Consider the following 24843-nt stretch of genomic DNA (forward strand, 5'->3'; position numbering starts at 1 on the left):
CATTCTACTGTGCACACTTTGAAATTGCTGGGTGACTGCTTTTTTTTTTCCACGATAAAAAAAAAATCAATGTAATTCACTACATTAACAGAAGAGAAAAAAATTAAGCACTTTATTTAATACAAAGAAAGCATTTGATGAATTCAATGCAAACTCTTAGCAAACTATAAACAGAAGGAAATCTCTTTAATCTGACAAAAGGTGTTTATCCACAGTAAAGTAGCAACAAGCAATGCTAGTCAAAGAGTCAAAGTCTTCCACCTGAGGACGAGAAGGAGCTAAGAATGTTCACTAGTTCATTTTAATTCAGTATTGCACTTGGGGTCCTAGCCATACAGTAAAGCCAAAAATAAAAAGAACAGATTGTATAAGCAAAAAAAGTGGGGGGTGGGGGGGGTAGGGGGGCAGAAGCTGTGGACTTGGACATGAAGATTCTAAAGCAAGTCAAAGCACAGTGTACAGTTTAAAAAATGTTCCATGTGTACAGCATAATGTAGCCTGAAAAAGCTAACTGTGAGGAAAAGAATCAGCAATTTATAACAGAAACTGACAGACTACAAAGGTGATTTCCTTTATCTTGCTAACCTGTAAACATTTCATTTTGCTTGTAAACATTTCATTTTATCTTGCTAACCTGTAAACATTTCGTTTTGATATCCATTCAAAATATTTAACAGAATGGTCACTTCCTAGATAATCAGAACAATTTGAATTTCAAACACTTATTTCTGTGGAATATATTCTACCGTTTGTAGAAATAAGACCCAAAGACGGCATAAACTTTACAACAACTTAATTCCAGGCATAAAACGGACAATTTAGAGAGCTTTTTGATTGGGGGAGGTGGGGAAAAAAAAGCAGGGCAGGCAAATGACCTGCAGTGTAAAACACAAAACCCTGTCACATTATATCTCACATGTTCAAGACACCCTCCATCCAATAAATCACCACGAAGAAGCCTCTTACAACAAGCAGTCCGTGTATTCACAGATGTCACAGAATCCCAGTCTTTTCTGTACATCACTGAAAAAAAAAACACAAATAATTATGTTTAAGGAGATAGGGCAATGCACGTGTTTCTCTGGGTATTCTGTGTGCACCAGCCGCCTCAGTACTGAGGAAATGTCCCGTCGACTTTGGCGGCCCAGGCCATGAGGCCCCCCACAACGTCCCGCACCGGGAGCGAGTCTAGCTCTGGGAGCGCCGGCGCGGACTGCAGGATCTTCACGGCTTTCTGGGAGTCGTTGCCCAGTTTGCAAATCACATAAATGGGGAGCCCTCCTCCGTCCTGCGTGCTTTGCTTCCCTTTCTGGATTGCTTCTCCTAAGAGCTTCAGGCTACCTGCGTCCCTCTGCTCCAGATGTTTCAAGGGGATGTGCAGGGCATGCGGCAAACGACAGATGTCCACTTCCACTTGAGGCCTGACGTCCAGCAACAGGTGGGGTGACCCAGAATCCAGAAGTCGCTTATAGTCCGTGACGGAAATCCGCTCCTCCGGGCTCAGCAACTGCAGGGAGAGGCACTTATCGGTGGCCGAGGAGCCGCAGAAGGCTTCGTAGTCCTGCAGGCCGGTGACGGTGGGCGTCTCCCCACAAGCGGCACAGTCCGGCCGGCGGCTCCGCAGCTGAATACAGCGGAACCGTCCCCTGAAGGCGTCAAAGAGCAACAAGCGGCCGCTGTAAGACGGGCCCAGCCCTGCAGCGATCTTCAACACCTCCAGCGCCTGCAGGCAGCCCAGGACGCCCGTGACGACCCCCAGCACCCCGCCATCCGCGCAGTTGGTCACCGTCTCGGCCGGCGGGGGCTGCGGGAAGACGCAGCGATAGCACGGCCCGCCGTCATAGTGGTAGACCGTAACCTGGCCTTCCAGGCGCAGCGCGCTGGCCGACACGAGCGGGCGGCCGGCCAGCACACAGGCGTCGTTGACCAGGTAGCGAGTGGGCACGTTGTCCGAGCAATCGGCCACCACGTCATAGCGGCGCACGAGGTCCAGCGCAGTGGCTGGCGTGAGCGCCAGAGCGTAGGGCACGCACTCCACGGCCGAATTGAGACGACGCAGCGAGGCGGCGGCCGAGTAGACCTTGGCCTGGCCGGCCAGGGCCTCGCCGTGCAGCACTTGGCGCGCCAGGTTGCTCATTTCTACGACGTCGTAGTCCACAAGACCAAGGCGGCCGACGCCGGCCGCTGCCAGGTACTGCGCCAGGGGGCAGCCGAGCCCACCGCAGCCCACGATTAGCACGGACGCCGTCGCCAGGCGCAGCTGTCCGTGCACGCCCAGCTCAGGCAGCACGAGCTGCCGGCTATAGCGCAGAATCTCATCTCGGGACAGGGAGGACTTCGGCGGCAGGGGCGACACCGGCACCAGGCGTTCTGGCTCCGGCTCCGCCAAAAGAGCCGCCGCCAGCCGCTGCTTCAGGGCACTCAGCTCCTCCTCCCGCTGGGCAACTTCAGCCTGCAAGGCGAGCACCTCCTCGCTGGCAGCCATGGCGGCCTCTTCCGGAAGTTGTCGTTAAAGGCATTTCCGTTTCCGGCTTCCCGTCTCCTAGCGACTGGAATAAACTAAAGAACTCTATGGAGCGTTGGAAAAGGGGATCCGTAGACATGTATTTCCTGAAGTAACCTTAAGATTCAACTTGAAACATGCATAAGGCCTAAATATTTCCAATGGAGCCATACAAAGGGCCTGAGGAGAACTTGCTCCCAACCACACCGGCCATTCTCCGCTTCGCGAATTTGGTACGGTCCGACCCCTCACGTCGCGCGCCCTGTCCCCGTCAATCCGCTTCCGGCGTCTCGCGCAGTTCCGCCATGGCCTCCGAGGAAGCGAGTCGTCCCCCTCCGAGGTCTCGGCGGGAGCCGGGTGGGCGCGCCCCGCGCCAGGACAAGTATTCGGTGCTCCTGCCCACCTACAACGAGCGCGAGAACCTCCCGCTCATCGTGTGGCTGCTGGTGAAAAGCTTCTCCGAGAGGTACCGTGCCGGGACGCCCTCCCCGAGGGCTGCGCTGAGCTGGCTGCCCCGGCCTGGCTGTCGGCAGTTGGCTGCGCGCGGCAGGGCTGCCCGGCCTCTCTGCGTCCGGAGAGGGAAACCCTGGGGAGGAGGCCACCGTGCGAGGGCGGCAGAGGCGGGTCGTTGTGGGGTTCTCTGCGTGTCCCGGCTTCTCCTTCCTGGCCCGGGGTTTTGTGACACGCTCCTCGATCTTCGTTACGCACGACTCGGTCGCCCCCAGCCGCCGCCTTCCCGCCGCGTTTCTCACCGCGGGGCCGCCCTTGCCGGCGGTAAGCCCGACCGCACGCCTCCGTCCGGGCGGCGAGGATCCGCGGCGCGGCTCGGAGCGGCCTGGCTCCCTCCCGCCCCGGTGCCGAGCGCTTACGTAAGCGCGAGGTTTGCCGTCGGCGCTGCCCGCGGCGGGGGCCCGACGGCCCTTCTGCACCGAGCGGGGGAGCAGCTTCTCGGATCCCGGGCGGAGCTTTGCTGCGGTCGTTAGCACCTCGGGGCCTCGAGTTCGAATTTGAAAAGTGTTGGTACAGTTTTTTTTTTTTTTTTTAACTTCAGAAAATGCTGGAATCGGTACAAAGGAACCTGTGCTGCGGTTACGTGGATGGGACTGGGTTTGTAGAGAAGGTTTTCCGCTATCAGCACGTCCAAACGTAGCAAATTATTTTGGAAATTATGTACTGGAGCTGTTGTCGTGTATCTCACCGGGTCACGTCAGCCAGCACAGATTATTCCCAGAGTTTTTTGTTTTGTTGTTTGTGTTTTGTTTTTTGTTGTTGTTGTTGTTTTTTTTTTTTTTTTGACTTTTGCTTTACAAATGAGAACGGGGAACTTGGTTCACGCCACGTTTTCCAGCACTCGGGAAAGTACTTGACACACGGTGCTGCTTTATTAGGTCGATGTTGCAACCGTCATACTGTTGCTGGTACGTGGAGGATAACGTCCTGATGTATCGTGGTATTGCTGGATCGTCAGAGATGTGCTTAAAATTGCTAGTTATTTCCAAAATTGCTCTCAGAACAGACGGTACCCGCGTAGGACTCCAGCGCTCCACAGACACTAGTGTCCCTGTTCTGCCACTGGCCACTGAACCTGGGCATTACTACACTTGACCTCGTTGGGAATGCTAATTGGCGAAAACCATTGCTGTTTCGATTCTATTCCTTTCACTGAGATAACTGTCTTCTCATACGTGGCTCTTCAAAATTTTTTGAGATCTTTTCCTCGTTTTTAGTTTTAGTTATCTTTTTTTGATTTCTACAAGCTCTTCCCCATTTAGAGAAATTGTCACGTAGCTGATCTTGTTCCCATCTGTCTTCTGATTCTACCATACGTTTTGCTCTATTTTAACATATTTTATGTAGTGCAGTTCATCTTTTAATAGTTTCTGAGTGGGTTTTTCCCCCTTCTTCTGCAGCCGCCCCCCGACTCCAGGTCCAAGCCGTTGTTTCTCAGTCAAGTCGTGTAGGACACAGCTCCCTGGCCCCTGCTGGTGTGGTGAGGAGCCTGGCGCTCCTCCGGCTGAGGAAGTCACTTGCTGGCTATCGGTCGCCCCTCACGGCTGCCCTCGCCGGCTGCCAGCCACTCACACCGGCCGCTGGGCGCTCACACTGGCTGCCAGCCCGGAGTGGATTTTTTTAAATCAAAATGAAATTTAATGAAGGGAACAACTTCTTTTTAGATGCAGTCAAATTACCTAATGTCAGCTCAGCTTGATTCCTTTAAGCTACCTCACCTTAGAGCTCTGTGGGTGCTTTGAAATGGGAAAACGGCAGTAATTTTGCATATGAATGACTCCTTTTGCTACGAAGTTTATCTCTTTCAGCACATCGGCTGGAAACAAATGTTTTGGCTTGTAAAGCACGTGCCCAAATTTAAGGCACCGTGGGAAGCTCAAGTCTATCTACTCTAGAGGATAGGTGGAGTCTAGCTTTCTGGCAAGTTTGCTGGGGCTCGCTCTCTTAAGCCTCTAGCAGTGGAATGTTTTCAGGTTGATTTCTTTGCATGTTTCTTAAAGTAAGACCAAGAAGAAACAGAATGTTGTGTGGTGAGGGTTTGGCTGGCCTCGTTTTCTTTCCCTTAAGTTTCCCAATAAAGTTAACAAAAAGAATGTCTTTTGAGGGGAAGTGGGGGCAGACATGACAGTGATCACATGTACATCCAGCTATTGTGTTGGCTTATTTCTAGAGTTGAAACCATCACGTGAAGATAATGGGGAGCAGCAGAAAGGTGTTAATTTTGAAATCTTTTGTAATTCTGTGCTGTTTCTTTTTATTTGATAGTGTGGGTACAACTCTTTGAAATGATGTAAAAGATTTATGTCACCATTCTAAAGTGGGTTTTCTTAAGGGTAAAATTAAATCAGATTTATTTCTGATTATGTTCTTTATATCTATTTGGGATGAAATTAAAAAGAATACTCAGGTACTCAATCAATGAGTTATCTTTTAAATATACTTTTGAAATTATAACTAAGATTTGATATTACGGTTCCACAATTCCATTTCCAAAGTAAATAAAATTTCATATATCCTATTGTGTGTGCGTGTGTAAAATCACTGATTTTTTTAAGCTGGAGAGTATGTTTTCTGTGTGAGAATTTTTTAACATCTCAGGACTATAATAGCATTTTCCAGGAACGTGCTGAGTTTGGAGATGAAGTACTGAATATCTGACATTTCATTTGATAATTGAAGTTTTCTTTAGTGATTACTATGGCAATAAATTTCCACTACTGGTGAAGAATTAGTAATTTAAAAATTGTTTTTAAATTCAAGAATACTGTCTCCAAACAATACATATTATTTATTTATTTTTTAGTGGAATCAACTATGAAATTATAATCATAGATGATGGAAGCCCAGATGGAACAAGGGATGTTGCTGAACAGCTGGAGAAGATCTATGGCTCAGATAAAATTGTAAGTCATGTGAACATTGTTCTGTGTTACCAGTTGTGTTTTATAGGGGAAATGAGAGATGAACAGTGCTTAAATTCAATCTGTTTGTGAAACTGAAAAGATAAAGAGCAACTTACACACCAGGGATTTAGAGGCATTTTCATTGTGCTTGAGGTTTTACATCTTTTTGATATATTGATCGGTAGTAATTTTATAGCAAAATAGTAAGTCTGGATCAACACTGTTTTTATGACTGATTCTACAGATGATAAATTTTCTTGAAGGGCAAACATTAAAGCATGATGTTGAATTGACAAGGAATATTATAGGACTAGGTTGCAATTCGTAATGTGTGTCTTGATCTTCCTTGCTCCCTTTGTCTGGATATTCTCATACTTTCAGTAGAGAACACTGCCTGCAGCTAAAATCTTATAGCTGAGAAAGGTGACTTTTTATGTGAAACATGAGTGATTTTTTAGAGTACGTGGCATTTTTTTCCATCTATAGAACAGTCTTGTGGGGGTAGATTGACTTTCTGAGTCTTAAACTTTAGATTTTCCCACTGTACCTGTTCATGAAGCCTGTTCATCTGTTGGAGTAACTTAGGCAGATGTAGAGTTCATTTTATAATGGCTTCATAATCTTTATTTTTGGTCACTGACTTGGATTTTAAAATGTTTGAGCATTCTAGTGAGCTTGACTTTGGCTAAATCTTGGGCCAAAGGCATATAATTAAGTACAGATTTAATTAGAAAACACATTCTAGGCATTGGATCTTGTAATACGCCAGTTTCTCAGTCTTGGCACTATTGACATTTGGGGCCCAGTAATTCTTTGCTGTGGGGGGGCTGTCCTGTATGTTATAGGATGGTTACATCATCCTTGGACCGTAGCCACTAGATGCCTGTAGCTACCCTCTTCCCAGTGTGGCAACCAAAAATGTCTCTGGATATCCCGAAATTGTCCCCTCCTCCCAATAGAGAACCATTGGCATGGACATAAAGAAGTCTCTTGGAGAACCTTTATTGACATTTGCATTTCAAGAAATGGCAGCATCATAAAAATAGGTCACTGGGTCCAAATATTCTTGATTAATCTAAATAATGAAATGATTTCTATTTAGTTGGAAGAGATAGATATTGGTTGGTGTAAAGAGTTTAAGGGAAACGTGTTGTTCTTATATACATGGTCAATCTATCCTATATTAGAGATTCTATCTCACAGATGAGCATCTCACAGAAGTGCTTACACCTCCAAACCGCTCTGTCTCCTGCTGTATAGAGACACAAAGTGGACAGATTTTCAGCCTTCTACCATGACTGCCAATGATGCCAGCTTCACATCCTTTGCCAGCAGTTCCCCAGTTTCTCTTTTAGAATTTCTGGGTCACGGCCATTGATTCACATATATTGTGTATAGAATTCTCATGAGTTATATACTGCCTTTTAATGGGGAACATCAGCTAACTTTTTAATACTTTTGTCATAGAAGTTCAGCAGAGGTGTAATGGATTGATTTTACGGAATGCCTACTGAATTTACCTTTTCAGATTCTAAAACAACATGTCCTCAATGGGTTCCATTTTTCCCCATCAACCCAATAAAATTCAAAATTATAAGAAAACATAGCATTTACTTTCATGATTTCCCTGTAGTACCAGGAAAATTTCCTGTTCACTCATTATTTTATGACCTTTAAATCATTTAAACTAGATTTTTTTTTTTCAATGTCAGGCCTTGCCAGGGATGGCACTTACTTGCTTTTAAGTGATACATATGTCTAGTTGAGGGGAAAGACGGAGAAAAATAAGTATTGAAACTCTCTGTAGTTGCGGAAACTGAGACAAGAGGATTAATTCACTTCCCAAGGTCACACAGCTAACTAATAAATGGCAGAGGTAGGCGCATAGAAAACTTGGAGGCACAGATTCTGAGCTGTTAACAGTGGTTACAGGGCAAGGAGATTAAGATTGTGGAGGGCTTACAGTTTTCTGTGTTGAATGCTTGTATTGTGTTTGGTTTGTGGTTTGTTTTGTCCCCCAATTTGAGATTGGATAAGATCTTGGACAGACTGACCCAGCAGTTTTGCGCCAGTATAACTCAGGTACTAAGTATTGAAAAGAGACAAAGGGACAAAGAATGCAATAGTGCCAGAGGCCATACCTTCTGGTGGTTGAAACTGTCAGTTTCATACTCATCTTGGTTGTCATCCTTGCCGTTATTTACAAAAGTATTTATGGTTTAGGTGGCTTTGGTATGCTTACCAAAGACTGAGGTGGGTCAAAGGTCACAGTAGGAAAGGACAAAAAGATGGACTTGGTTTTGTTCACATTTACATCTGTATAGTAACATGTTCATTGCTTTTAAATCATCAAATATAAATGTAGGATTAAAATATTCTGTTCATCCCCAAATACCAAAATATCTCTAACAAAAAGATCAAACACCACAATCAGATAATTCGTGAAACAAGAACTACAAGTGGCTAAAACTGAAAAAATATGAGCCTCACTGATAAAGAATTGCAAAATAAGAGTGTACAATTAGCTTTTCTTAGCTGCAGATTTATTCTTATTTTCTTCTTTTCAACCCATTGTTTTTGAGAGTATGGGTTCACTCAAATACTGTTGATCCTACTCCAAATTGATAACAGTTTTTCTGCAGTGTTGTCAAGGTTTTCTGTGATAAAAAGAAATTTACAAAAGAAGTTTTTTATGAACCAAATTATAGTGTCACATGAAGTAGTTCGTTCGTAAGCGGTTGTGTTGTGGTGAGCGCACCCCAGAGCCTGTGCTCAGCAGCCTTGCACTCCCTTCCTGTGAAGTCCCTGCCCTTCTCATGGCAGCGCAATGAGTTGAGCTCCGTTGAGTCCCTCACTGCCCGGATCACACAGCACATTAACAGGGTGGCTTCAGATTGAGGAGGCCAAAAAGGCGGGTGGTGAAATTAAGGGTCTGAAGGTTAAACACACTGAAGGAAAGCAGGTGAACTTTTCATTAAGTAAGATCTAAACAAGTACATTCTTGGTGTAAAACGTAAATGTTATCAGTTAAACTGAAGTTGCTTTAGACGAGCGTTTCCTGATCTGCATCCCCGACTCTTCCGCAGGGTAAGGCCCAGTCAGCAGTTTGGTGTGTTACCTCAGACCTTTCTGTGCATTTATGTGTATGCGTCTAATCTGTAGAACTAGTTACATGTGCTGGTGGTGTTTGTTTCTAAACAGAAATGCAACCTTCCTATACCATTGTGACTTTTCAGTTATATCTTGGAGATCTTTTGTAACCAAACAACCTCATTCTTTTAACTGCTCCATAGTAACTATCATATGCAACATGGTTTCTACTTTATATAAACTTTGGAACATTCTGCAAGTTACAAATAACAGAATTATCTTTTATTTGAAAAAAAAGATTTCAGCTGAACGTTGCAGTGGAAACATAGGGTTATAGAAAATCTAAGAAGTCTAAAAGATTGGCTTTTTCAGAGCAGATGTCAGATGGGATCAGTATTTTGTCAGTAACTATCACAAAATCAAATAAAACCTGACATCTTGTTTGGTTTTGTTCAGTGAATTGTAATTAGTATAGATGATTAATCGAACGTCTTGCTCTCTGTCTAAGAGCTCATTGGGCAGGAATGTGTTTTATCTATCTTTGTTCCTCCCCAAGACCTAGAGCAGCATGCATATCAAAAAAATTATCCTGGGTCACTTGAACTGAATATGCTTTGTTCAGAGACGTGCAGTCTGAGGCAGCCTGCTTATACCCTGGCAAATGCAGAAGGGGACAAGATACCCTTAGTAGTGCATCCACTTGAGGCTTGTTCCTCAGAAACTTCGGACAGAGCCCAAAACTTGGCTTTCTACTTTCTCAGAAGTTTTCAGAAAAAAAGAAAAGCAACTAAGTCAAGGTTTATATATGAAGCAAAAAAACAAAAAACATCGACTAAATAATTAAGAAACTGTAAGGAAAGGGAAAGAAGTTAACCACCTTGTCATTGGGCCCATAGAAAATGAGATGCAGTCATCCAAGCATAAAGTCGCGATAAGTTGATGACGAGTGATGCCAACATTTAAAATCACAAAGGGAAGTGAGAAAACAAATCTAGCTACCAAATATTCCAAGAAGGTATAGAATAAGTGATATTGTTTACATATTGTTTTCTGCATAGCACCAAAAAAAAAAAACACAGGTTTAAAATTTGGCTTTTATTGTGAGGTTGGTGAAAGAATACTTCTTTTTCCTTAAAAACTTAAATTATTTGGATTTGTTACTAAGTGCTCTTTTTTTACTTTGGCAAAAAATGTTCGGTGTACTCTGCTCTAAGGTCTAAGAAATGCAGTTATTTCTGTTAAAATGAGTAGTACTTACGTGAATAAAAAGAATTTTTAATAGTCCGATTTTTTACTCTTTGCGTCAAAAGTGTTGTTTCTTATTCTTACAGCTTCTAAGACCACGGGAGAAAAAGTTGGGATTAGGTAAGCAGAAGCTCTCGTCCCTTATACCTGCTCCTGGCCTTGGTAAGACTGTCCAGTGTGTATTTTCCTAGTTTGGCACGGGGCCAAATACAGTAACCTCTTGTGATGGTTTTTAATGATCTTAATGACATTTAAATGACTTGACTTGAGTTGCCTGTATCAGTCAAGGCCCACTTGGGAAAACAAACCACTGTAAGTCTTTCAATCTAGGGAACTTAATACAGAGAATCTCGTGACACAGGTGCAGGGATTGCTGAGGAGCCAAAGGGAGCAGTGAGGCTGCTCGGAGATGAGTACTAGCTAGAGGTTCCTACCACCCCAACAAGGAGCAGCAGCAGGAGATGCTGCTTTCAGAGTCCAGGACCCCAGGCTGCCCAGAGGGGGTGACAATGATGGAGGCTCTGCAGTCAATGCTGGGAGGCAGAGGAAGAGAGGAGGACACTCAGACTTCCCCTTGTCTCTCCGCAGACTCTTCCCCCTCTGCCTCCCAAAGCTGTGTGGAAGCCGGATGACCACAGAACATGGGGAATAGGTTCCCTGCAGTATGGAACAGGGTAGGGATCTGAGGGCAGACGTCTTGGACCAGAACACTGCCGTAGCTGTAAACCTTTGAACAAGTTCTTTAAGTTATGTTTTAAAAAGTTACTCTTTATTTTTTAAAAAAGACAAAGCTTTTCCAGCTTTTAAACAGAGAGAGTTATAGAAAATCTCAGGTGAACTCAGTTGTTCTGAGGTGAAAATTTGAATGCCTTTATTTCTGTTGTTAGTCACAGTTGCTTATGTTAAGAATTGGTATAATTTCACTGAAAAATTGGAGGGAGCATAGAGAAAGCACAGTTCGTAAAAGTCACTATCTGCTGTCCCGAAGACCATCAGTTCCCTGGCATCATCAAACATTCTGCAGCTGAATCCAGAACATCCTTTGGGATTGAAATAATCTGGACACTGCCATGAAAGCAACCAAGAATTACTAACTGGTCAGTCGTATATCCAAAGAGCTCTGACAGAAACTTCTGAACAAAAGAAGCTAGAAGAGAGCAGCCCTGCCAATACGCTCCTGTGGTGGTTTGGGGCTAAAAAATGCAGGAATCCCCAAATCCTGCTCCTGACCAGTCACCTTCCTTACCAGGTCCCTGAGGACCTTTGGGCATGAAAGATGGCTGAGTAATTGCCAGCTGCACCTTTGGCCCCCAATATCAGAGCAGTGCTCTAGTACCCTGGCTTCCTACAGTGTAAAAGACACTCACAGCAGAACTTTTATGGAAATGGGCCAGGCATGACGGGAAGAGCAGAAATAGGGAATCTTGTTAGGGAGGGTTCCAAGTATCAAAAGATGGTGTGTAGGACTAAGGAGAAATTGGAGATGACGAATGGGATTGAGAGATGTTTCTGACTGAGAATAAACAGTATTTCATGATCGTTCAGGATCACCTTTAGAGGACTAGGGAATGCTGAGTGCTTAACAATTTCTTCTCTTCAAATGGATATGTAAGCATTTCTGGTGATTTTCTTTAGTGGCAATAAAAATTTTCATTTTTAGGAACTGCATATATTCATGGAATGAAACATGCCACAGGAAACTACATAATTATTATGGACGCTGATCTCTCACACCATGTAAGTGGTATATTTCTTTATTAACTATTTATAATAGTCTTAGCCTATTTTACTGACTTACTGTTTATTCTTTCTAAATTTCAGCCAAAATTTATTCCTGAATTCATTAGGTAGGTAATTCTAATATTTGAAAATAATGATTCAAATAATTTATTTTATATTGATTTTGAACCTATTTTCATTTTTCATTCCTCATTAATTAAAAATGAACATGCTATTTTGTTTGCTATCAAAAGTAAAACCAACGTGTAGATTTGAGACTGATGAATATATACATATATAACTAAATGATGTATTTTAGGAGCCCTAAGGGACTGGTCAACAGATAATTCCTTTGTTATCTAGATTCTTTCAGACTACAGAAAAAGATGCCTGCATCATAAGGATAAACCCCATAAACAAATAGGCTTTATTACAGGAATGCCAGAGGTTCATCTTCAGGAATCTGTCAACATAATTCATTTGTCACATAACAAAGACAGCAGTGTGATTAAGTCTGTAGATGCTAAAAGGTATTTGATAAAATTCACTAGCCATTTCTAATAAAAACTTTAGAAATAGAAGGAAACCACTTAAACATGATAAAGATGGCCCAGTCCTAATACAAACATCTTATTACATGGTGAAAGGTGGAATCATTTCCAATAAACTCATCAAGATAGGCATATCAGCTAAACATGGAGCATTAAACATGGAGATTTTAAGTAACGTTGTGAGACAAGAATTTAATATAAATAGTGGTAAAGGATACAAAATTATATTTATTTGCAAGTGATGTTATATTAGAAAACCCAAGAGACTGCAAAACCTCTCAGAATAATAATTTGGGAACTGTTCTAAATATAAACTAAATATACAAAAGGGAAGTCAGATTATGTCTCTCCCCTATTTCGATCCTTCAGGGAGTTCCATTAACACTGCTGTCCTTGCCCCCCAGACCCTGCCTCCCTTTCTAAACTTACCTTGTACCTCCCCACTTTGCACTCTCTGCTGCAGGCATACTCCTTCCATCTGCTCACACAGTGCTATGTTCTCTTTGCCTGCAATGCTCTTTTCCTGCTCTTTAGTGGCCAACTTCGCATCCTTTGATCTCTGCAAAAAGTCACCTCAGAGATACTGTCTCCACTTATATCTCCAACACACAAAAGCCCCTTTTACCTGATAAGAAAGTGGAACCAGTGGAGTAGAAAATGGGTGAAAGATACAAACAGGCCACATGTAGAAGAAATCCAAATGGCTCATAAACTTAAGATTGTCACCCTGGGGCGTAGTCAAGGAAATGCAAATTAAAATAATTGTGTGTTACTATTTTATTACCCATTAGTTTATCAAAATTAAAAACTTACAGAATAATACACCCAGTACCAATAAGATGGTAGAAAACAGACACACTTAAATATTGGTAGAGGAAGTGAGTTGCTACAGCTTTTTTGGAAAGTAATTTATGGTGAGATCTATTAGAATTAAAAACACTCATAAAGCTGTATTGTAGCAATTCCATTATGTTCCGCTTTGGGTAGTCTCCACACCGTGTACAAGAATGTTGCAGCACTGTTCACTGTGGTGTGTTGTTGAGAGTGGGTCCCACTATGGAAACCATTGTAGGAGTATATGGGTTCAGTATTCTATGGAGTATTTTTGCAGCTATTAAAAAGAATGGGAACATTCTCTGTTGACTTGTAGGGATGTCGATGATTCCATTATGTGTATTGTTAACTGACATCAAGTTGCAAAATGAACTACTTTGGATTCCGATTTTGTAAAGCAACCCAAGACCCTAGTGGGGGGGTGTATCTTTATCTTTCTGTAAAGAAAGAGGAAGGTCTGGAGAGTTAGCAGGCTGTTTTAGCATTGTTTGCTTAAGGGGGCTGAGAACAGAATGGAGGAGTATTGGGGAAATTTATAATTGTATTACTACATTTTAGGATGGTTTCACGTGGTGCAGTCAGCAAATGTACTGTTTTGTAGTTTTAAATATTAATAAAGGAAAAAAAGAATCAGGTTTGAAAACCTTACTTTGAAAGCACTCTCTGTAGTATAGTTCATCTATTTTCTTGGCGTGGTTGTTTCTATGCAAGTCTTAAGTTCTGTTTGTATACGAGTAGCTCATGAAAATAACTATTGAATGCTCAATAGCTTTTTCTAATTGACAGCTAATTTATTCTACAGGAAGCAAAAGGAGGGTAATTTTGACATTGTCTCTGGAACTCGCTACAAAGGAAATGGAGGTGTATATGGCTGGGATTTGAAAAGAAAATTAATCAGGTACATATGTGCCGTTTCTCTATTTTTTAGTGTAACTACTAGAAATATGTTTATAACAGGTATATTTGGGTTAAATTACCATGCTGCCTTGGGATTTGTGGGTCAGAGTGTAATTTCAAATAAATATTTCCAGGTAGCTTCTTACCCACAATATTTCCTGCGATTAATTTTATTTTAGCTATTTTCACTAAGGAAAAATAAGCATATACTTTGAACCTTTGTTAGAAATGGTGTAATTCAGGACAAGTTTATTCTACTAGATTCTCAGCTTTGATTTTAAGCAAACTATTCATCTATATTTTAGAACTACATAGGTAGTTTTTTTCCGTGTGTGTGTATTTTTTTTATCATTTTCAGTAAATAAGACATTTCATGATTTCAGCTTTCACTAAGCAGCATAAAGTGGTGAGGCTTTGGAGTCAGAACTGGGGTAAAATCTTGATTGTGTCAATTAATTACCTGTATCACCTTGCATGTTTCACCTTTTCTAAGTTTTACATTCATCATCGTAAAATGGTAAAACCGGTTTCAGTTTCCTATTTCTGTGTAACAACCTTCCCAAAACTGAGGAACTTAAAACGATGATTTATTATTTCTCACAATTTTGTGGTTAGCTGGTGTTTCTGCCAACTGCACCTGGGCCCATTCGGAAGCTGCATCCTCCAGCTTCCTTTAGCTGGAGGGTCAGCTGTGCTAGAAGGTCCAATGGGGCCTCCTCATTCATTCGTCCAGCAAGCAGTTGGTATTGGTTGTTGGCTGGGAAATCTCAGTTCTGCATGTGGCCTCTCACCTTCTGGAAAGCTAGACCAGCTTTACATGTGTCCCAAGGGCAGCGTCCAAGAGTACCAAGGCTGCTGCAGCAAGGCCTCTTGAGTCCTAAGCTCTGGGGCTAACGCAGCATTAATTCTTGGTCAAGGCAAGCCCTAACTAAAGGGGTGGGGAAATAGAGTCCACCTCTTGATGCAAAGACCCGCAAAGAATTTTTCACCATTAGTATTTTTCTCTGTGTTTCTTTTGAAGATTCTGTTAAGTTAATCTCAGTTTTACCTCTTTAACTGTGAACCTTGGGCAAGTCATTTAAAACATGTTAAGAGTCTCAGTCTTCAGAGAAATGAAGGGGTTGAATAAAACTGGTTTTCAATCCTGCTGAACTTTGGGATCGTGTAGGGAGAAAATTATACACAGCTGCTCCCTATTCATCGTCCCTTTCTTGCGGAACACACAATGCAGACCATTTGATCTCCAGAGGTGGGACAAGAAGCATGAGTATTTTTCCCAGGCTTCCCAGCTGATTCTGTACTGCAGTCAAGGTTGAGACCAACAGTGATCTCTGAGGCCTCTCAATTTGGTCACGACAGCAATTATTTAAAATGAGGGAGCCCCAGTAAGAGACAATTTACAACTTTCAGTTGGCTCATCAGTTGTGTCTGTCATTAGCTATTAATGTCTGTACTGACTTAGAGCATAAACTCCTAAGATTGTTACCAATTGCTCAAAGTCTTATTTATGTGGTCCAGAACCAGAATTTGAACCTAAGTCTGACTCTTTCTGCATTTTTAAAGACCCCACTTTAAAAATACCTTAAATAGATGTACAAATACATACCAAAACACTCACATTCCTTTGATTAAATGCATTTTGGAGGGGTAAACTATGTCCTGGGATTTTTTGTAGCTATTAAGCAAATTGAGGGGGGAAATGTTTTTGTTAGCCATTACCTTGAAAGTATTGGTGTTTGGAGGCGGGGCCTTTGGGAGGTAATTATGTTTACATGAGGTCCTGAATGGGGATTAGTACTCTTTGTAGAAGACCAGAGAGCTGGGCTTCCTGCCTCCCTTCTCCACACCCTCCCCCAACCCCCTCACCCCCCCCACCCCCATGTGAGCACACAGCAAGAAGGCAGGTATCTGTAAGCTAGGAAGAGGGCTGGCTCCAGGAACCAAGTCAGCAACACCTTGATCTGGACTTCCTAGCCTCCAGAACTGTGAGAAATCAATATCTGGTGTTTCAGGCAGTTCACCTGGTATTTTGTTGTAGTAGCCCAAGCTGACTACCGTGTTCTCCCGAAAATAATACCTAGCCGGACAGTCAGCTCTAATGCGTATTTTGGAGCGAAAATTAATATAAAACCCGGTCTTATATAATAATATAGTATAGTATAATATAATATGTAATGTAATTAATAGAATACTGGGTATAAGACTGGATCTCATGTAACATAAGATCCGGTCTTATATTAATTTTTGCTCCAAAAGACGCATTAGAGCTGATTGTCCAGCTAGGTCTTATTTTCAAGGAAACAGGGTAAGTCTCAGAATGAATATTTGGTCAATTTCCAGAGATTGCCAAAAACCAAAACCCTCTCCCACTTGCACACCTTCTTTAAGAAATAAAAAGTGCCATCTTTATGTAGACTGACCTATTACCTAGTTGAAACTCCTATCCAGTTGTGCTTATTAGAATCTGAAAAGGAAACTCCAAATCTCTGATCTGTTTTTTTTGTTTGTGTTTTCTTTTTCTCTGATCTCTTTTGCTGGCTGACTGATGTTCTGAATTCTAAACGATGGCTATTGGCAAATACACCAGTAAAAAATATTTGCTATCATTCATAGCTAAAGTTTGAAAGAATGTCATATTCAATGAATAAAACTCCCTATTTTCTGAAAAATCAGAAATGTCAGATCTCCTTTCACTGACTAAAAATTTCCTTGTTCTACAGAATGAACATTTTTGTGAAATAGTGTTGCATTTATGAAATTAGTGTAGCGTTTTTAGTACTCTGCTCTAGGATGTGTTTATCTTGTTTAGAAATGGTATTTATAAAGAAAATCTGATTGTTGTATTTGACAGCCGTGGGGCCAATTTTGTAACTCAGATTTTGCTGCGACCGGGAGCGTCTGATTTAACAGGAAGCTTCAGGTACAGTGAAAACGTGTAATTTTATATTTTCTACTATTTATAACTTCTTGCCTAAATTTATTGGCTTTACAATGGCTTATTTTAAAGAAATGCTTTTCATTTCTACCCCATTTTTTGCTCTGGAACACTAAGAAGAGGCAGACTGAAGTTCTTTAGAAGCTGCTGAGGAAGCCGTAAGCATCATCTTAAGCAAAATAATTGTGCACCATGGAAGGCAGGGCTTAGGTTAATGTCTAATGATCAGCCCCTGGGGATGGAGGCCCCGGGCCCACAGTCCCTGCTCATCCTGCAGGAGGCCTCACTGGTGACGTGCTCCAAAGAACAGCACCGCTTCCAGGAATTCTCTGCACTTTCTATGAATATTTATAGCATTGTCTCTACAGAAAAGTTGAAAATCTTTAATATTTATGTAGAATTTTTTTCGGTTACCTTGGTCTCCATATGTTTTTTTATATTAAAAAAAACAAAATTCTTGTTTAATTGGCACAAAGCCTCCTGCTAGGTCTCTGGGGTTTCTTCATTTTGTTATTCTTGTTTAATGTGAGACTTGCTATGGTCCATGAACTGTTTTACATGACCATGCCAAATGACTAAAGACTGCCAAATTCTTTTTATCTCTGAAACTATAAAATGTTTGTTCGTCTATTTTAAGGCCCAAACCCTATGCATTAATAATTTATATTAGTTGATATTTGCTTTGTCCACTAAATAATGTTGGTTCTTCAGTCCTTCGTTAGAATTGACACACACCAATTAGGAGCTGGCTGTTGAAGGTAACTACCGTGTTTCCCTGAAAATAAGACCCAGCTGGACCATCAGCTCTAATGCGTCTTTTGGAGCAAAAATTAATATAAGATCCGGTCTGATTTTACTATAAGACCGGGTATGACATGATATGATATATGATATAATATAAGACCGGGTCTTATATTAATTTTTGCTCCAAAAGATGCATCAGAGCTGATGATCTGGCTGGGTCTTATTTTCGGGAAAACACGGTAGTATTCGTAGTACAGCTGCAAGTCTGTTACATATAGTTCAGAGAGATGGCAAGACAGAGGTGAAGAGAGAAAAATTTTTTTTAAATGTCCTTACTTGGTAAAATAAAAGTACTTATGAGCCAAGAACAACAAAAATTAAGAGAGGAACCATTACAAATTAGAGGTCAAATAATGAAAATGAAGGCTCTCTAGAATTAAAATGTAAACTTACTAGAAAGCAGAATTTGGTGTATAAAAGACATTGGGGCCCATAAACACATCCCTTTAGTTCCGCACTTCAAAGCAAAGGAATAAAATGTTATCTGATTAAGATCACTTATTGCCATGTAGCAACAGTGCAGACAATACTAACACTCACAACATGTCTACAGAGGGAATGGCCAGTTTGGTCTTCGGTCTGATGAGTAAATGAAAACCCACGGTGGCTTCATGGGTTGGGGAGATAGGGACCTTGTGTTTAGGCCTGGTTCACCTAGTTACTTCATTAAAGGGCCCTTTCACCTATTGAAAGCTCTGCACATGCTTTCAGAAAAGCTAAAGGGCGATTCGTTTTAAATCCAACAAATACTTACTGCGTGCCAAGCATTGAACAATAAAGTTCCTGTCCTCATGGAGTTTACACATTCTAATGACAAGAGACTTACGACTACATAAAATACATGCAGCTTCATGTGGGATTGTGCTGTGGAGAAAACACAGCACGGAGAGGAATGGCCAGGGCGCCTCACGGCCACCATCACAGTCCTCTCACTTCAGATATATTCTAAACTTGTTGTTTTGAATTCTTAAGGAACTTGTGTGGGCAAAAGAATGCACACACTAGTCCTTCTCAGGTTCTCTAAGGAATGTGCTTGCTGTTGTCTTATATTCACTTAAAAGCTTGGAAAGCCAAAAGGCAAGGTGGCCTTAGAAGAAGCCTGAGGGGGGAAAAATGTGGGTTCTAGGTAAAATCCTCGGGCATTGCAGATCCAGGTGAACTTAACTCCAAAGAGAACAGTTAAACCAAAATGCCTCTCCTAACTTGCTCTAAAAAGGGGGCGGGAGGAGACTGCTGCCTTCCTATTGACTGAGAATGATTTTGGGGGCTTTTTGTTGTCGCTGTTGTATTTGTGTTTCCTTTCACTTCAGTGACTGAAAATGGGCTCTGTGTTTAGCCTGCAGTCTGTCTAAAGTTAGGCTGCACGTTTGTCCACAGATATTGCTGATATCTGTGTCCCACCAGGATGGCCTCAATCCTGTGGTGCCAGTTTCCTGTCTTAACCGAGCTTAACCAGGCTCATCCTGGGGAGACTTCATTTATCCCAGGAATTTATTTAGTAGACCTTAGGAAATAGAAACTCACCGTAAACATTTATGAGGAAACACTTGTTGATTACTAGGTTCTTTCTTGTCATCTAGTTTATATTGTTGCCTCATCACCAATCACCTCTATTTAGTCCAATATTTGAAACAGTTTCTCTTTTTTCAACTTTAGGTAAATTTTAAGAATATTTAAAAACTCAAACAATGAGTGGTTCTGCTTCAAATGATTCAGTTTACCATATTTTTATTTCTGATAGTATGGTAAGAAAATAATTCTCTAAAAGATGCTAAACTCATTTTCAAAATTATTCTAAATTATTTACAAAATAGTTCATGACCTTTCTGGTTCAGGACAAATGTATCATATCTACTATGATAACTTTTCTATATCCAAATGGCTACTGAAAATTTTAGGTTTTAGAAATACCAGTGAACTTTTTGAAAGGTCAAGATACATGTAGGCAGGTGTATTGATGCAGGTGTTCATTTTGATTTTGTACAGGTTATACCGAAAAGAAGTTCTACAGAAATTAATAGAAAAATGTGTTTCTAAAGGCTACGTCTTCCAGATGGAGATGATTGTTCGGGCAAGACAGTTGAATTATACTATTGGGGAGGTATGCAATTGATGGTAATTAGTGTGTTGTATTCCTCATAAAGAAATAATAAGGTTTAGGCTTTGTATGATAAAATGTTTAACTTTCAGAACTACTAAATAAATTTGGAGGACTTCCAGTTGTTTAGAATTTGTCCATACACTAAAGAGTGAACAATCACATCCCTTTGAAATTAATACATTTGACCTACAAGATTTAAAACAATAATGGAAGGCAGCATTCCCTTTTAAAAATTTAAAAGTTACTGGTACCTTCTCCATCCTTGCCCTTTTTTCACTCAGCATTCTGGGATGAGTTGATTTGTTGCTTTTCCTCTTGCCATAGACAACAGCCACCCTACTTTAAAATGGATGATGACACCCATTGCCCATTTCCTATGAGTAAATGAAAAGCACAGGAATTACGGGGGGCAGGGTCTGTAATATTTACAGCTAGTGAACTTTGGGCAGACTCTCCTCATTTAACACTAATACTCTTATGCAGAGCAAGAAATAGCTACTAGAATGCCACTTCTCTTGTGGAAATTTTTAACTTAATACTAAAACATAGTGACAGCTGAATTTGATGGACTAATGAAAAAAATTAAGTGAAAGGACATTTTACTTTTGGAGTATAATTTTTCCTTGAAATGCAGTCTGAAACTTGGGTAAACCACCTTAATCTGCAGAATCAATACTCCTCAAACAGTTGTCGATTTGGTTCACGTGGTCTAGTTTTAGGTAATAAAATGCATGTTTGAAGACTTGGAGGTCCACAGAGTAGCTGTAAGAGTCCCCTAATTCTGAACTTAATTGAAGGACTTGCTATTGTACGACTAATCTTGTTTCTGTTGTATTGGTAATTTTTGTATGCCTGCTATGCTTTCTTTCTAATATTTTTGAAGACTGACTTAATGTATTATGTTTTTAACTAGGTTCCAATATCATTTGTGGATCGTGTTTATGGTGAATCCAAGTTGGGAGGAAATGAAATAGTCTCTTTCCTGAAAGGATTATTGACTCTCTTTGCTACTACATAAAAGAAAGTTATGCATTTATATTATGTTCATTTCAATTGAAACATAAAGGAAGCCTGGTTGCTGAGTTTTATAATATGTACTCTTAGAGCAAAATCATAAGGTAAGGTAAATTTCACGCAAATCTTTTTTCTAAAGAAATTCCATTTTATATGTCAAATTAGAAAAATGAGCAGTGTTCTCAATTTTCATTTACATGTTGCTGTATTAAGACCTATAAATAAATGTATATGGGGTTTTTGCATAAAACATTGCTTTCGTAGAATATGTGAATGCAGAATTTATTACGGGAGGAAGATTTTGAAATATTCTTTATAAAAACTGGATTCATAGCTCTGTACCTTCGCAGATGTCAGAATAGGAATGCTAATTATATTCATGAAATATATTATATGACTTTCTGTATAAACTGAAAAAGAAATACACATCTCTGCCCTTTCTTTAAAAATGAACCTCAAATTTCTTAAACAGATAAAACAGTACATTTAGAGCATAATTTTACAATTTGGTTCTTTGTAGCTGTTGAATTGCCGAAGCTATTCATCTGTCAAAGCAAGTCTTTAAAATACATATTGTGAATTAGAAATAACTTGACAGCAGTTGATAGGACAGCTGCTTTTTTTTCTTCTGAGCAATAACTTCTATTAGTAAGGGAAAACATTGATGGTATTAAAGCATAAACTTTAGTGGCTCGAGTAATTTTAAAATATCTTACAAACTATGTAAAGATTTTGTTCTCAAAATATTTCTTTTCACATTATTTCAGGACCCTCAACATCTTTACTAATAAGACAAAAATTATTTCTCTATAGTTCCTCTCTGTTCAGAAGTTAAAATGCACGTTAAGTTGTTCAGTAAAGCCAGCGCAAATATTCTGTTTGCCTTGTCTAAAGTAGGTATTTCAAAAAAGTTCTGTTTCTAATTACCATAGTTTTTGGATCATGCAGTATCTTTTAAATTTTTGGGTAATACATACTGTGAGCAAATAAGCTTAAGATCAAGTTGACTTTCCTTTGCAAGTAAAAGGAAGAAGTATTTTACTAAGTTATTTAATAAGCATATTTAGTGGACAGTATTCCTAATTACTACACTTTTCTGGCTTACTTTGGCTGGTCAAGTCAAGAAATTTAAAGTATGATTTTTCCATTTGCATTTCTAACAGATCCTACCAGAAATGAATACCAGAGTATAAAACTTTTGATGTCATTTTGAACATTACCTGTTCCATTGTTGAATCCACAGGACACATTCCAATAAGAGCCTCTACTATTACTTATTTCCTGTTTACACTGAGCTGGGTGGCAGCCCACCAGGTACTCACCTTCCTTGGGGAAGCGACTTATCTCATTATTATCTAGAAAATTCATCACTGTTCAATGTAAAATTAGTTTTAAGTGAACATAATAGTAATATACCTCAGAGAACCCACTGGGACTATTGCTTTCTCAGACCTCACTCGAGTAGATACCTTTTGCCTTTTTAATCTTTTTGGTTCTTATTCTTATAAAACAACACTTATCACTATTGGAATTTACAGTAAAGAAAGTATTTGAGCATTGAAGACTTTCACCATTTGGAAGTTATTTAGAAAAGAATATTGAACTATTTAGATTCATTTTTGTAGTAAATGTGGTGACTTAAACACTGTAAAATCATTTACATGTGAATCCAGCATCCCTTTTTACTTTGTAAATGAGGCCAAGGATGAAATCCAGATGTTCTCTCTTTGTATTTGTATTATCACTGTATGAAATCTAAGATAAATTTTGCTTATTTCATATTAGCTTTTGCCTGTCTTCTGCAACATGGAATTTAGAGTCTTCATCTTTATCTCTAAATCAGATGCTTTGCTCCTCCCCCCTTTTCTTTTACAGTTTTTTTCAGTTTTTGTTTTCCTTTGGAATACTGATTTGGCTTTTAAGGATATTATTTTATCACAGTTTCAAAAATTAATGGAATATTGTGTTTGTTGACTGGAACAGCTTGTTAAACATGCTAACTGAAGGCGTAGGCATTGAGATACATGTAACCATAATGTTACTATTTTTCAATTAAGATTCTTTAGGGATGTTAAGTATGGTTTGAAACTGCTTAACTTGAAATTTAGAGAAACAGCAAAGATAAGTGTTTACAGAGCACATCTTAAGAAAACAGGCTCGGTTAATCCTTCACAATTGGCATTTACTACTTTTCAGTATGTTTAGTCAACGATACACTCTCAGATGCATTCTGCTATGAAAGGTGGGTTTGTTATCTCAACGTGTTGGTTGGGGTTGGCCTACATTTGCAAAGGCAAACTGCCTAGATGCTGGCTTAGGCGGTCGGATTGTGGGAGCACGAAAGTGGCTGTCCCTGGGACTACAGTCAGAGTGTTTTTTAAGGATTGTGGGGGTAGGTCCATTGGCAACATCGTCTCATCCTTAGGCTTCACCAGCCCAGTGGCCTCAAGGCGCTAGGGACCCCACTTGTTTTCTTCAGGCCAAAGGGAAGAGCCCATCACTCATCCCCTGGCAGAATGTCAAGTCCCAGGGCAGCAGCCTGCCTCCTGTAAAACAGCCGCTGCCCACTGAACAGCCCACCCACCAGGACGGGTCAGGCACCAGTGGGGCAGTGTCTCCTCTCGGTCGGTGTGCGAAGCACGAGGCCCGCACACCTCCTGGAAGGCCGGAGGCGTCGGCACGACCTGCCAGGTATCCCCGACCTGCCAGGTATCCCCGCCGGCCGCGGCTGCCCAGCCCTGAGAGCCCGGGCCGCGCAGCACGTGGAGCCGCAGGGCTGCCCGCACGCCCCCTCCCGCCAGATGTAGTCCAGGCCCAGCTGGGCGCGCGCAGGGATCCCCAGCACGGCCACCTGACTGAGTGCAGGGCGTGCTGCGGCCCTCTGCTTGTGCCTCCGCCGCCGGCGCTGCGGGCAGGGGCAGGCGCCCGCCGTGCACGGGCCCTGGAAGCGCACTGCGGCCATTATCCGCGGCGCCTCCTAGTGGGTCAGTGGGAAATTGTCCTGGTTCTCGCGAGAGTTCCCCCTCACTGGGGATTATATAATTTCCCTTAGGCAGGGGTAGGGGTGCCGGTGCCACCCGCCCTCAGGAAAAGTTAGGTGCAAGCACAGGGGAGCGAGAGAGTTGTGCCTGGGGACGTGGGGAAAGGGTGCTGTCCCCCACCGTCCCCCCACTTCGCTGGACAATGAGTCCTCTTATGCTAATGAGGTACTTACGTCACTTCCGCTCTTTCTCGGCCGCCATTTTGGCTAGGGCAGGTTCGGGGACTCGCTCCGAGGCGCTTGTATTGTCTGCTGAGGGGAGACGCGGGATCAGCCCCCGCCCCCGCCCGTTGCCGCCGCCGCCTCCGCCGGCCCGGTCTCCCCTCCGCCGCCCGCCGGGATCCATGAGCTGAACTCCCGCCCCTCGGCCGCCGCCATCTTGTGCCCCCTCCCCCTCCCGCGGGCAGCGCTAAGGGGGATTTTGGCGTCTCCTCAGACACAGCTCCCTCTCTCGGTCCCCGCAACTGAGGAGCGAGAGGAGCGCGGCCGCCGCCGCCCGCCTGCCCGCGCCGGGGAAGCGGCCTCTCCCACACCCTCCATCTCGTCCCTCCGCCCCTCCTTTGTCTGCACCGCTCGACGACGCTGCCGCCGCCGCCGCCCGCGCGGGGACTGGAGGGAGCCGCTCGCGCCGCCGCCGCCGCCCGCCGCTCTGCTGCGCCCGCCGCGCCCCCCGGCAGCAGCCGCGGCCGCGGCGCGA

General features: G+C 42.1%; 2 protein-coding genes across 3 annotated transcripts; one reads left to right on the forward strand and one right to left on the reverse strand.

Moving 5' to 3' along the window:
• Positions 1-92: 92 nt before the first annotated feature.
• MOCS3 (molybdenum cofactor synthesis 3) lies at positions 93-2485 on the reverse strand (the record flags this gene model as incomplete). Its single annotated transcript, XM_081034351.1, has 1 exon — positions 93-2485. One exon carries the CDS (start codon positions 2483-2485, stop codon positions 1109-1111), a length of 1377 nt encoding a protein of 458 aa, XP_080890477.1. The 3' UTR covers positions 93-1108.
• Positions 2486-22887, forward strand: DPM1 (dolichyl-phosphate mannosyltransferase subunit 1, catalytic). Of its 2 annotated transcripts, XR_013992309.1 has the most exons (10): positions 2688-2969; positions 5817-5916; positions 10338-10371; positions 11912-11988; positions 12073-12098; positions 14158-14253; positions 17104-17172; positions 19978-20092; positions 21006-21210; positions 22270-22887. XR_013992309.1 is itself a non-coding variant. In XM_081034352.1 (9 exons), exons 1-9 carry the CDS (start codon positions 2665-2667, stop codon positions 21108-21110), a joined length of 927 nt encoding a protein of 308 aa, XP_080890478.1. In that variant the 5' UTR covers positions 2486-2664; the 3' UTR covers positions 21111-22887. The 2 variants fall into 2 exon arrangements, 1 of the variants encoding a protein (XP_080890478.1); XM_081034352.1 differs by having other exon boundaries at positions 2486-2969; positions 21006-22887.
• The last annotated feature ends 1956 nt before the right edge of the window (positions 22888-24843 follow it).

Source organism: Rhinolophus hipposideros (genome assembly GCF_964194185.1).
Source record: "Rhinolophus hipposideros genome assembly, chromosome: 22".
Taxonomy (NCBI): domain Eukaryota; kingdom Metazoa; phylum Chordata; class Mammalia; order Chiroptera; family Rhinolophidae; genus Rhinolophus; species Rhinolophus hipposideros.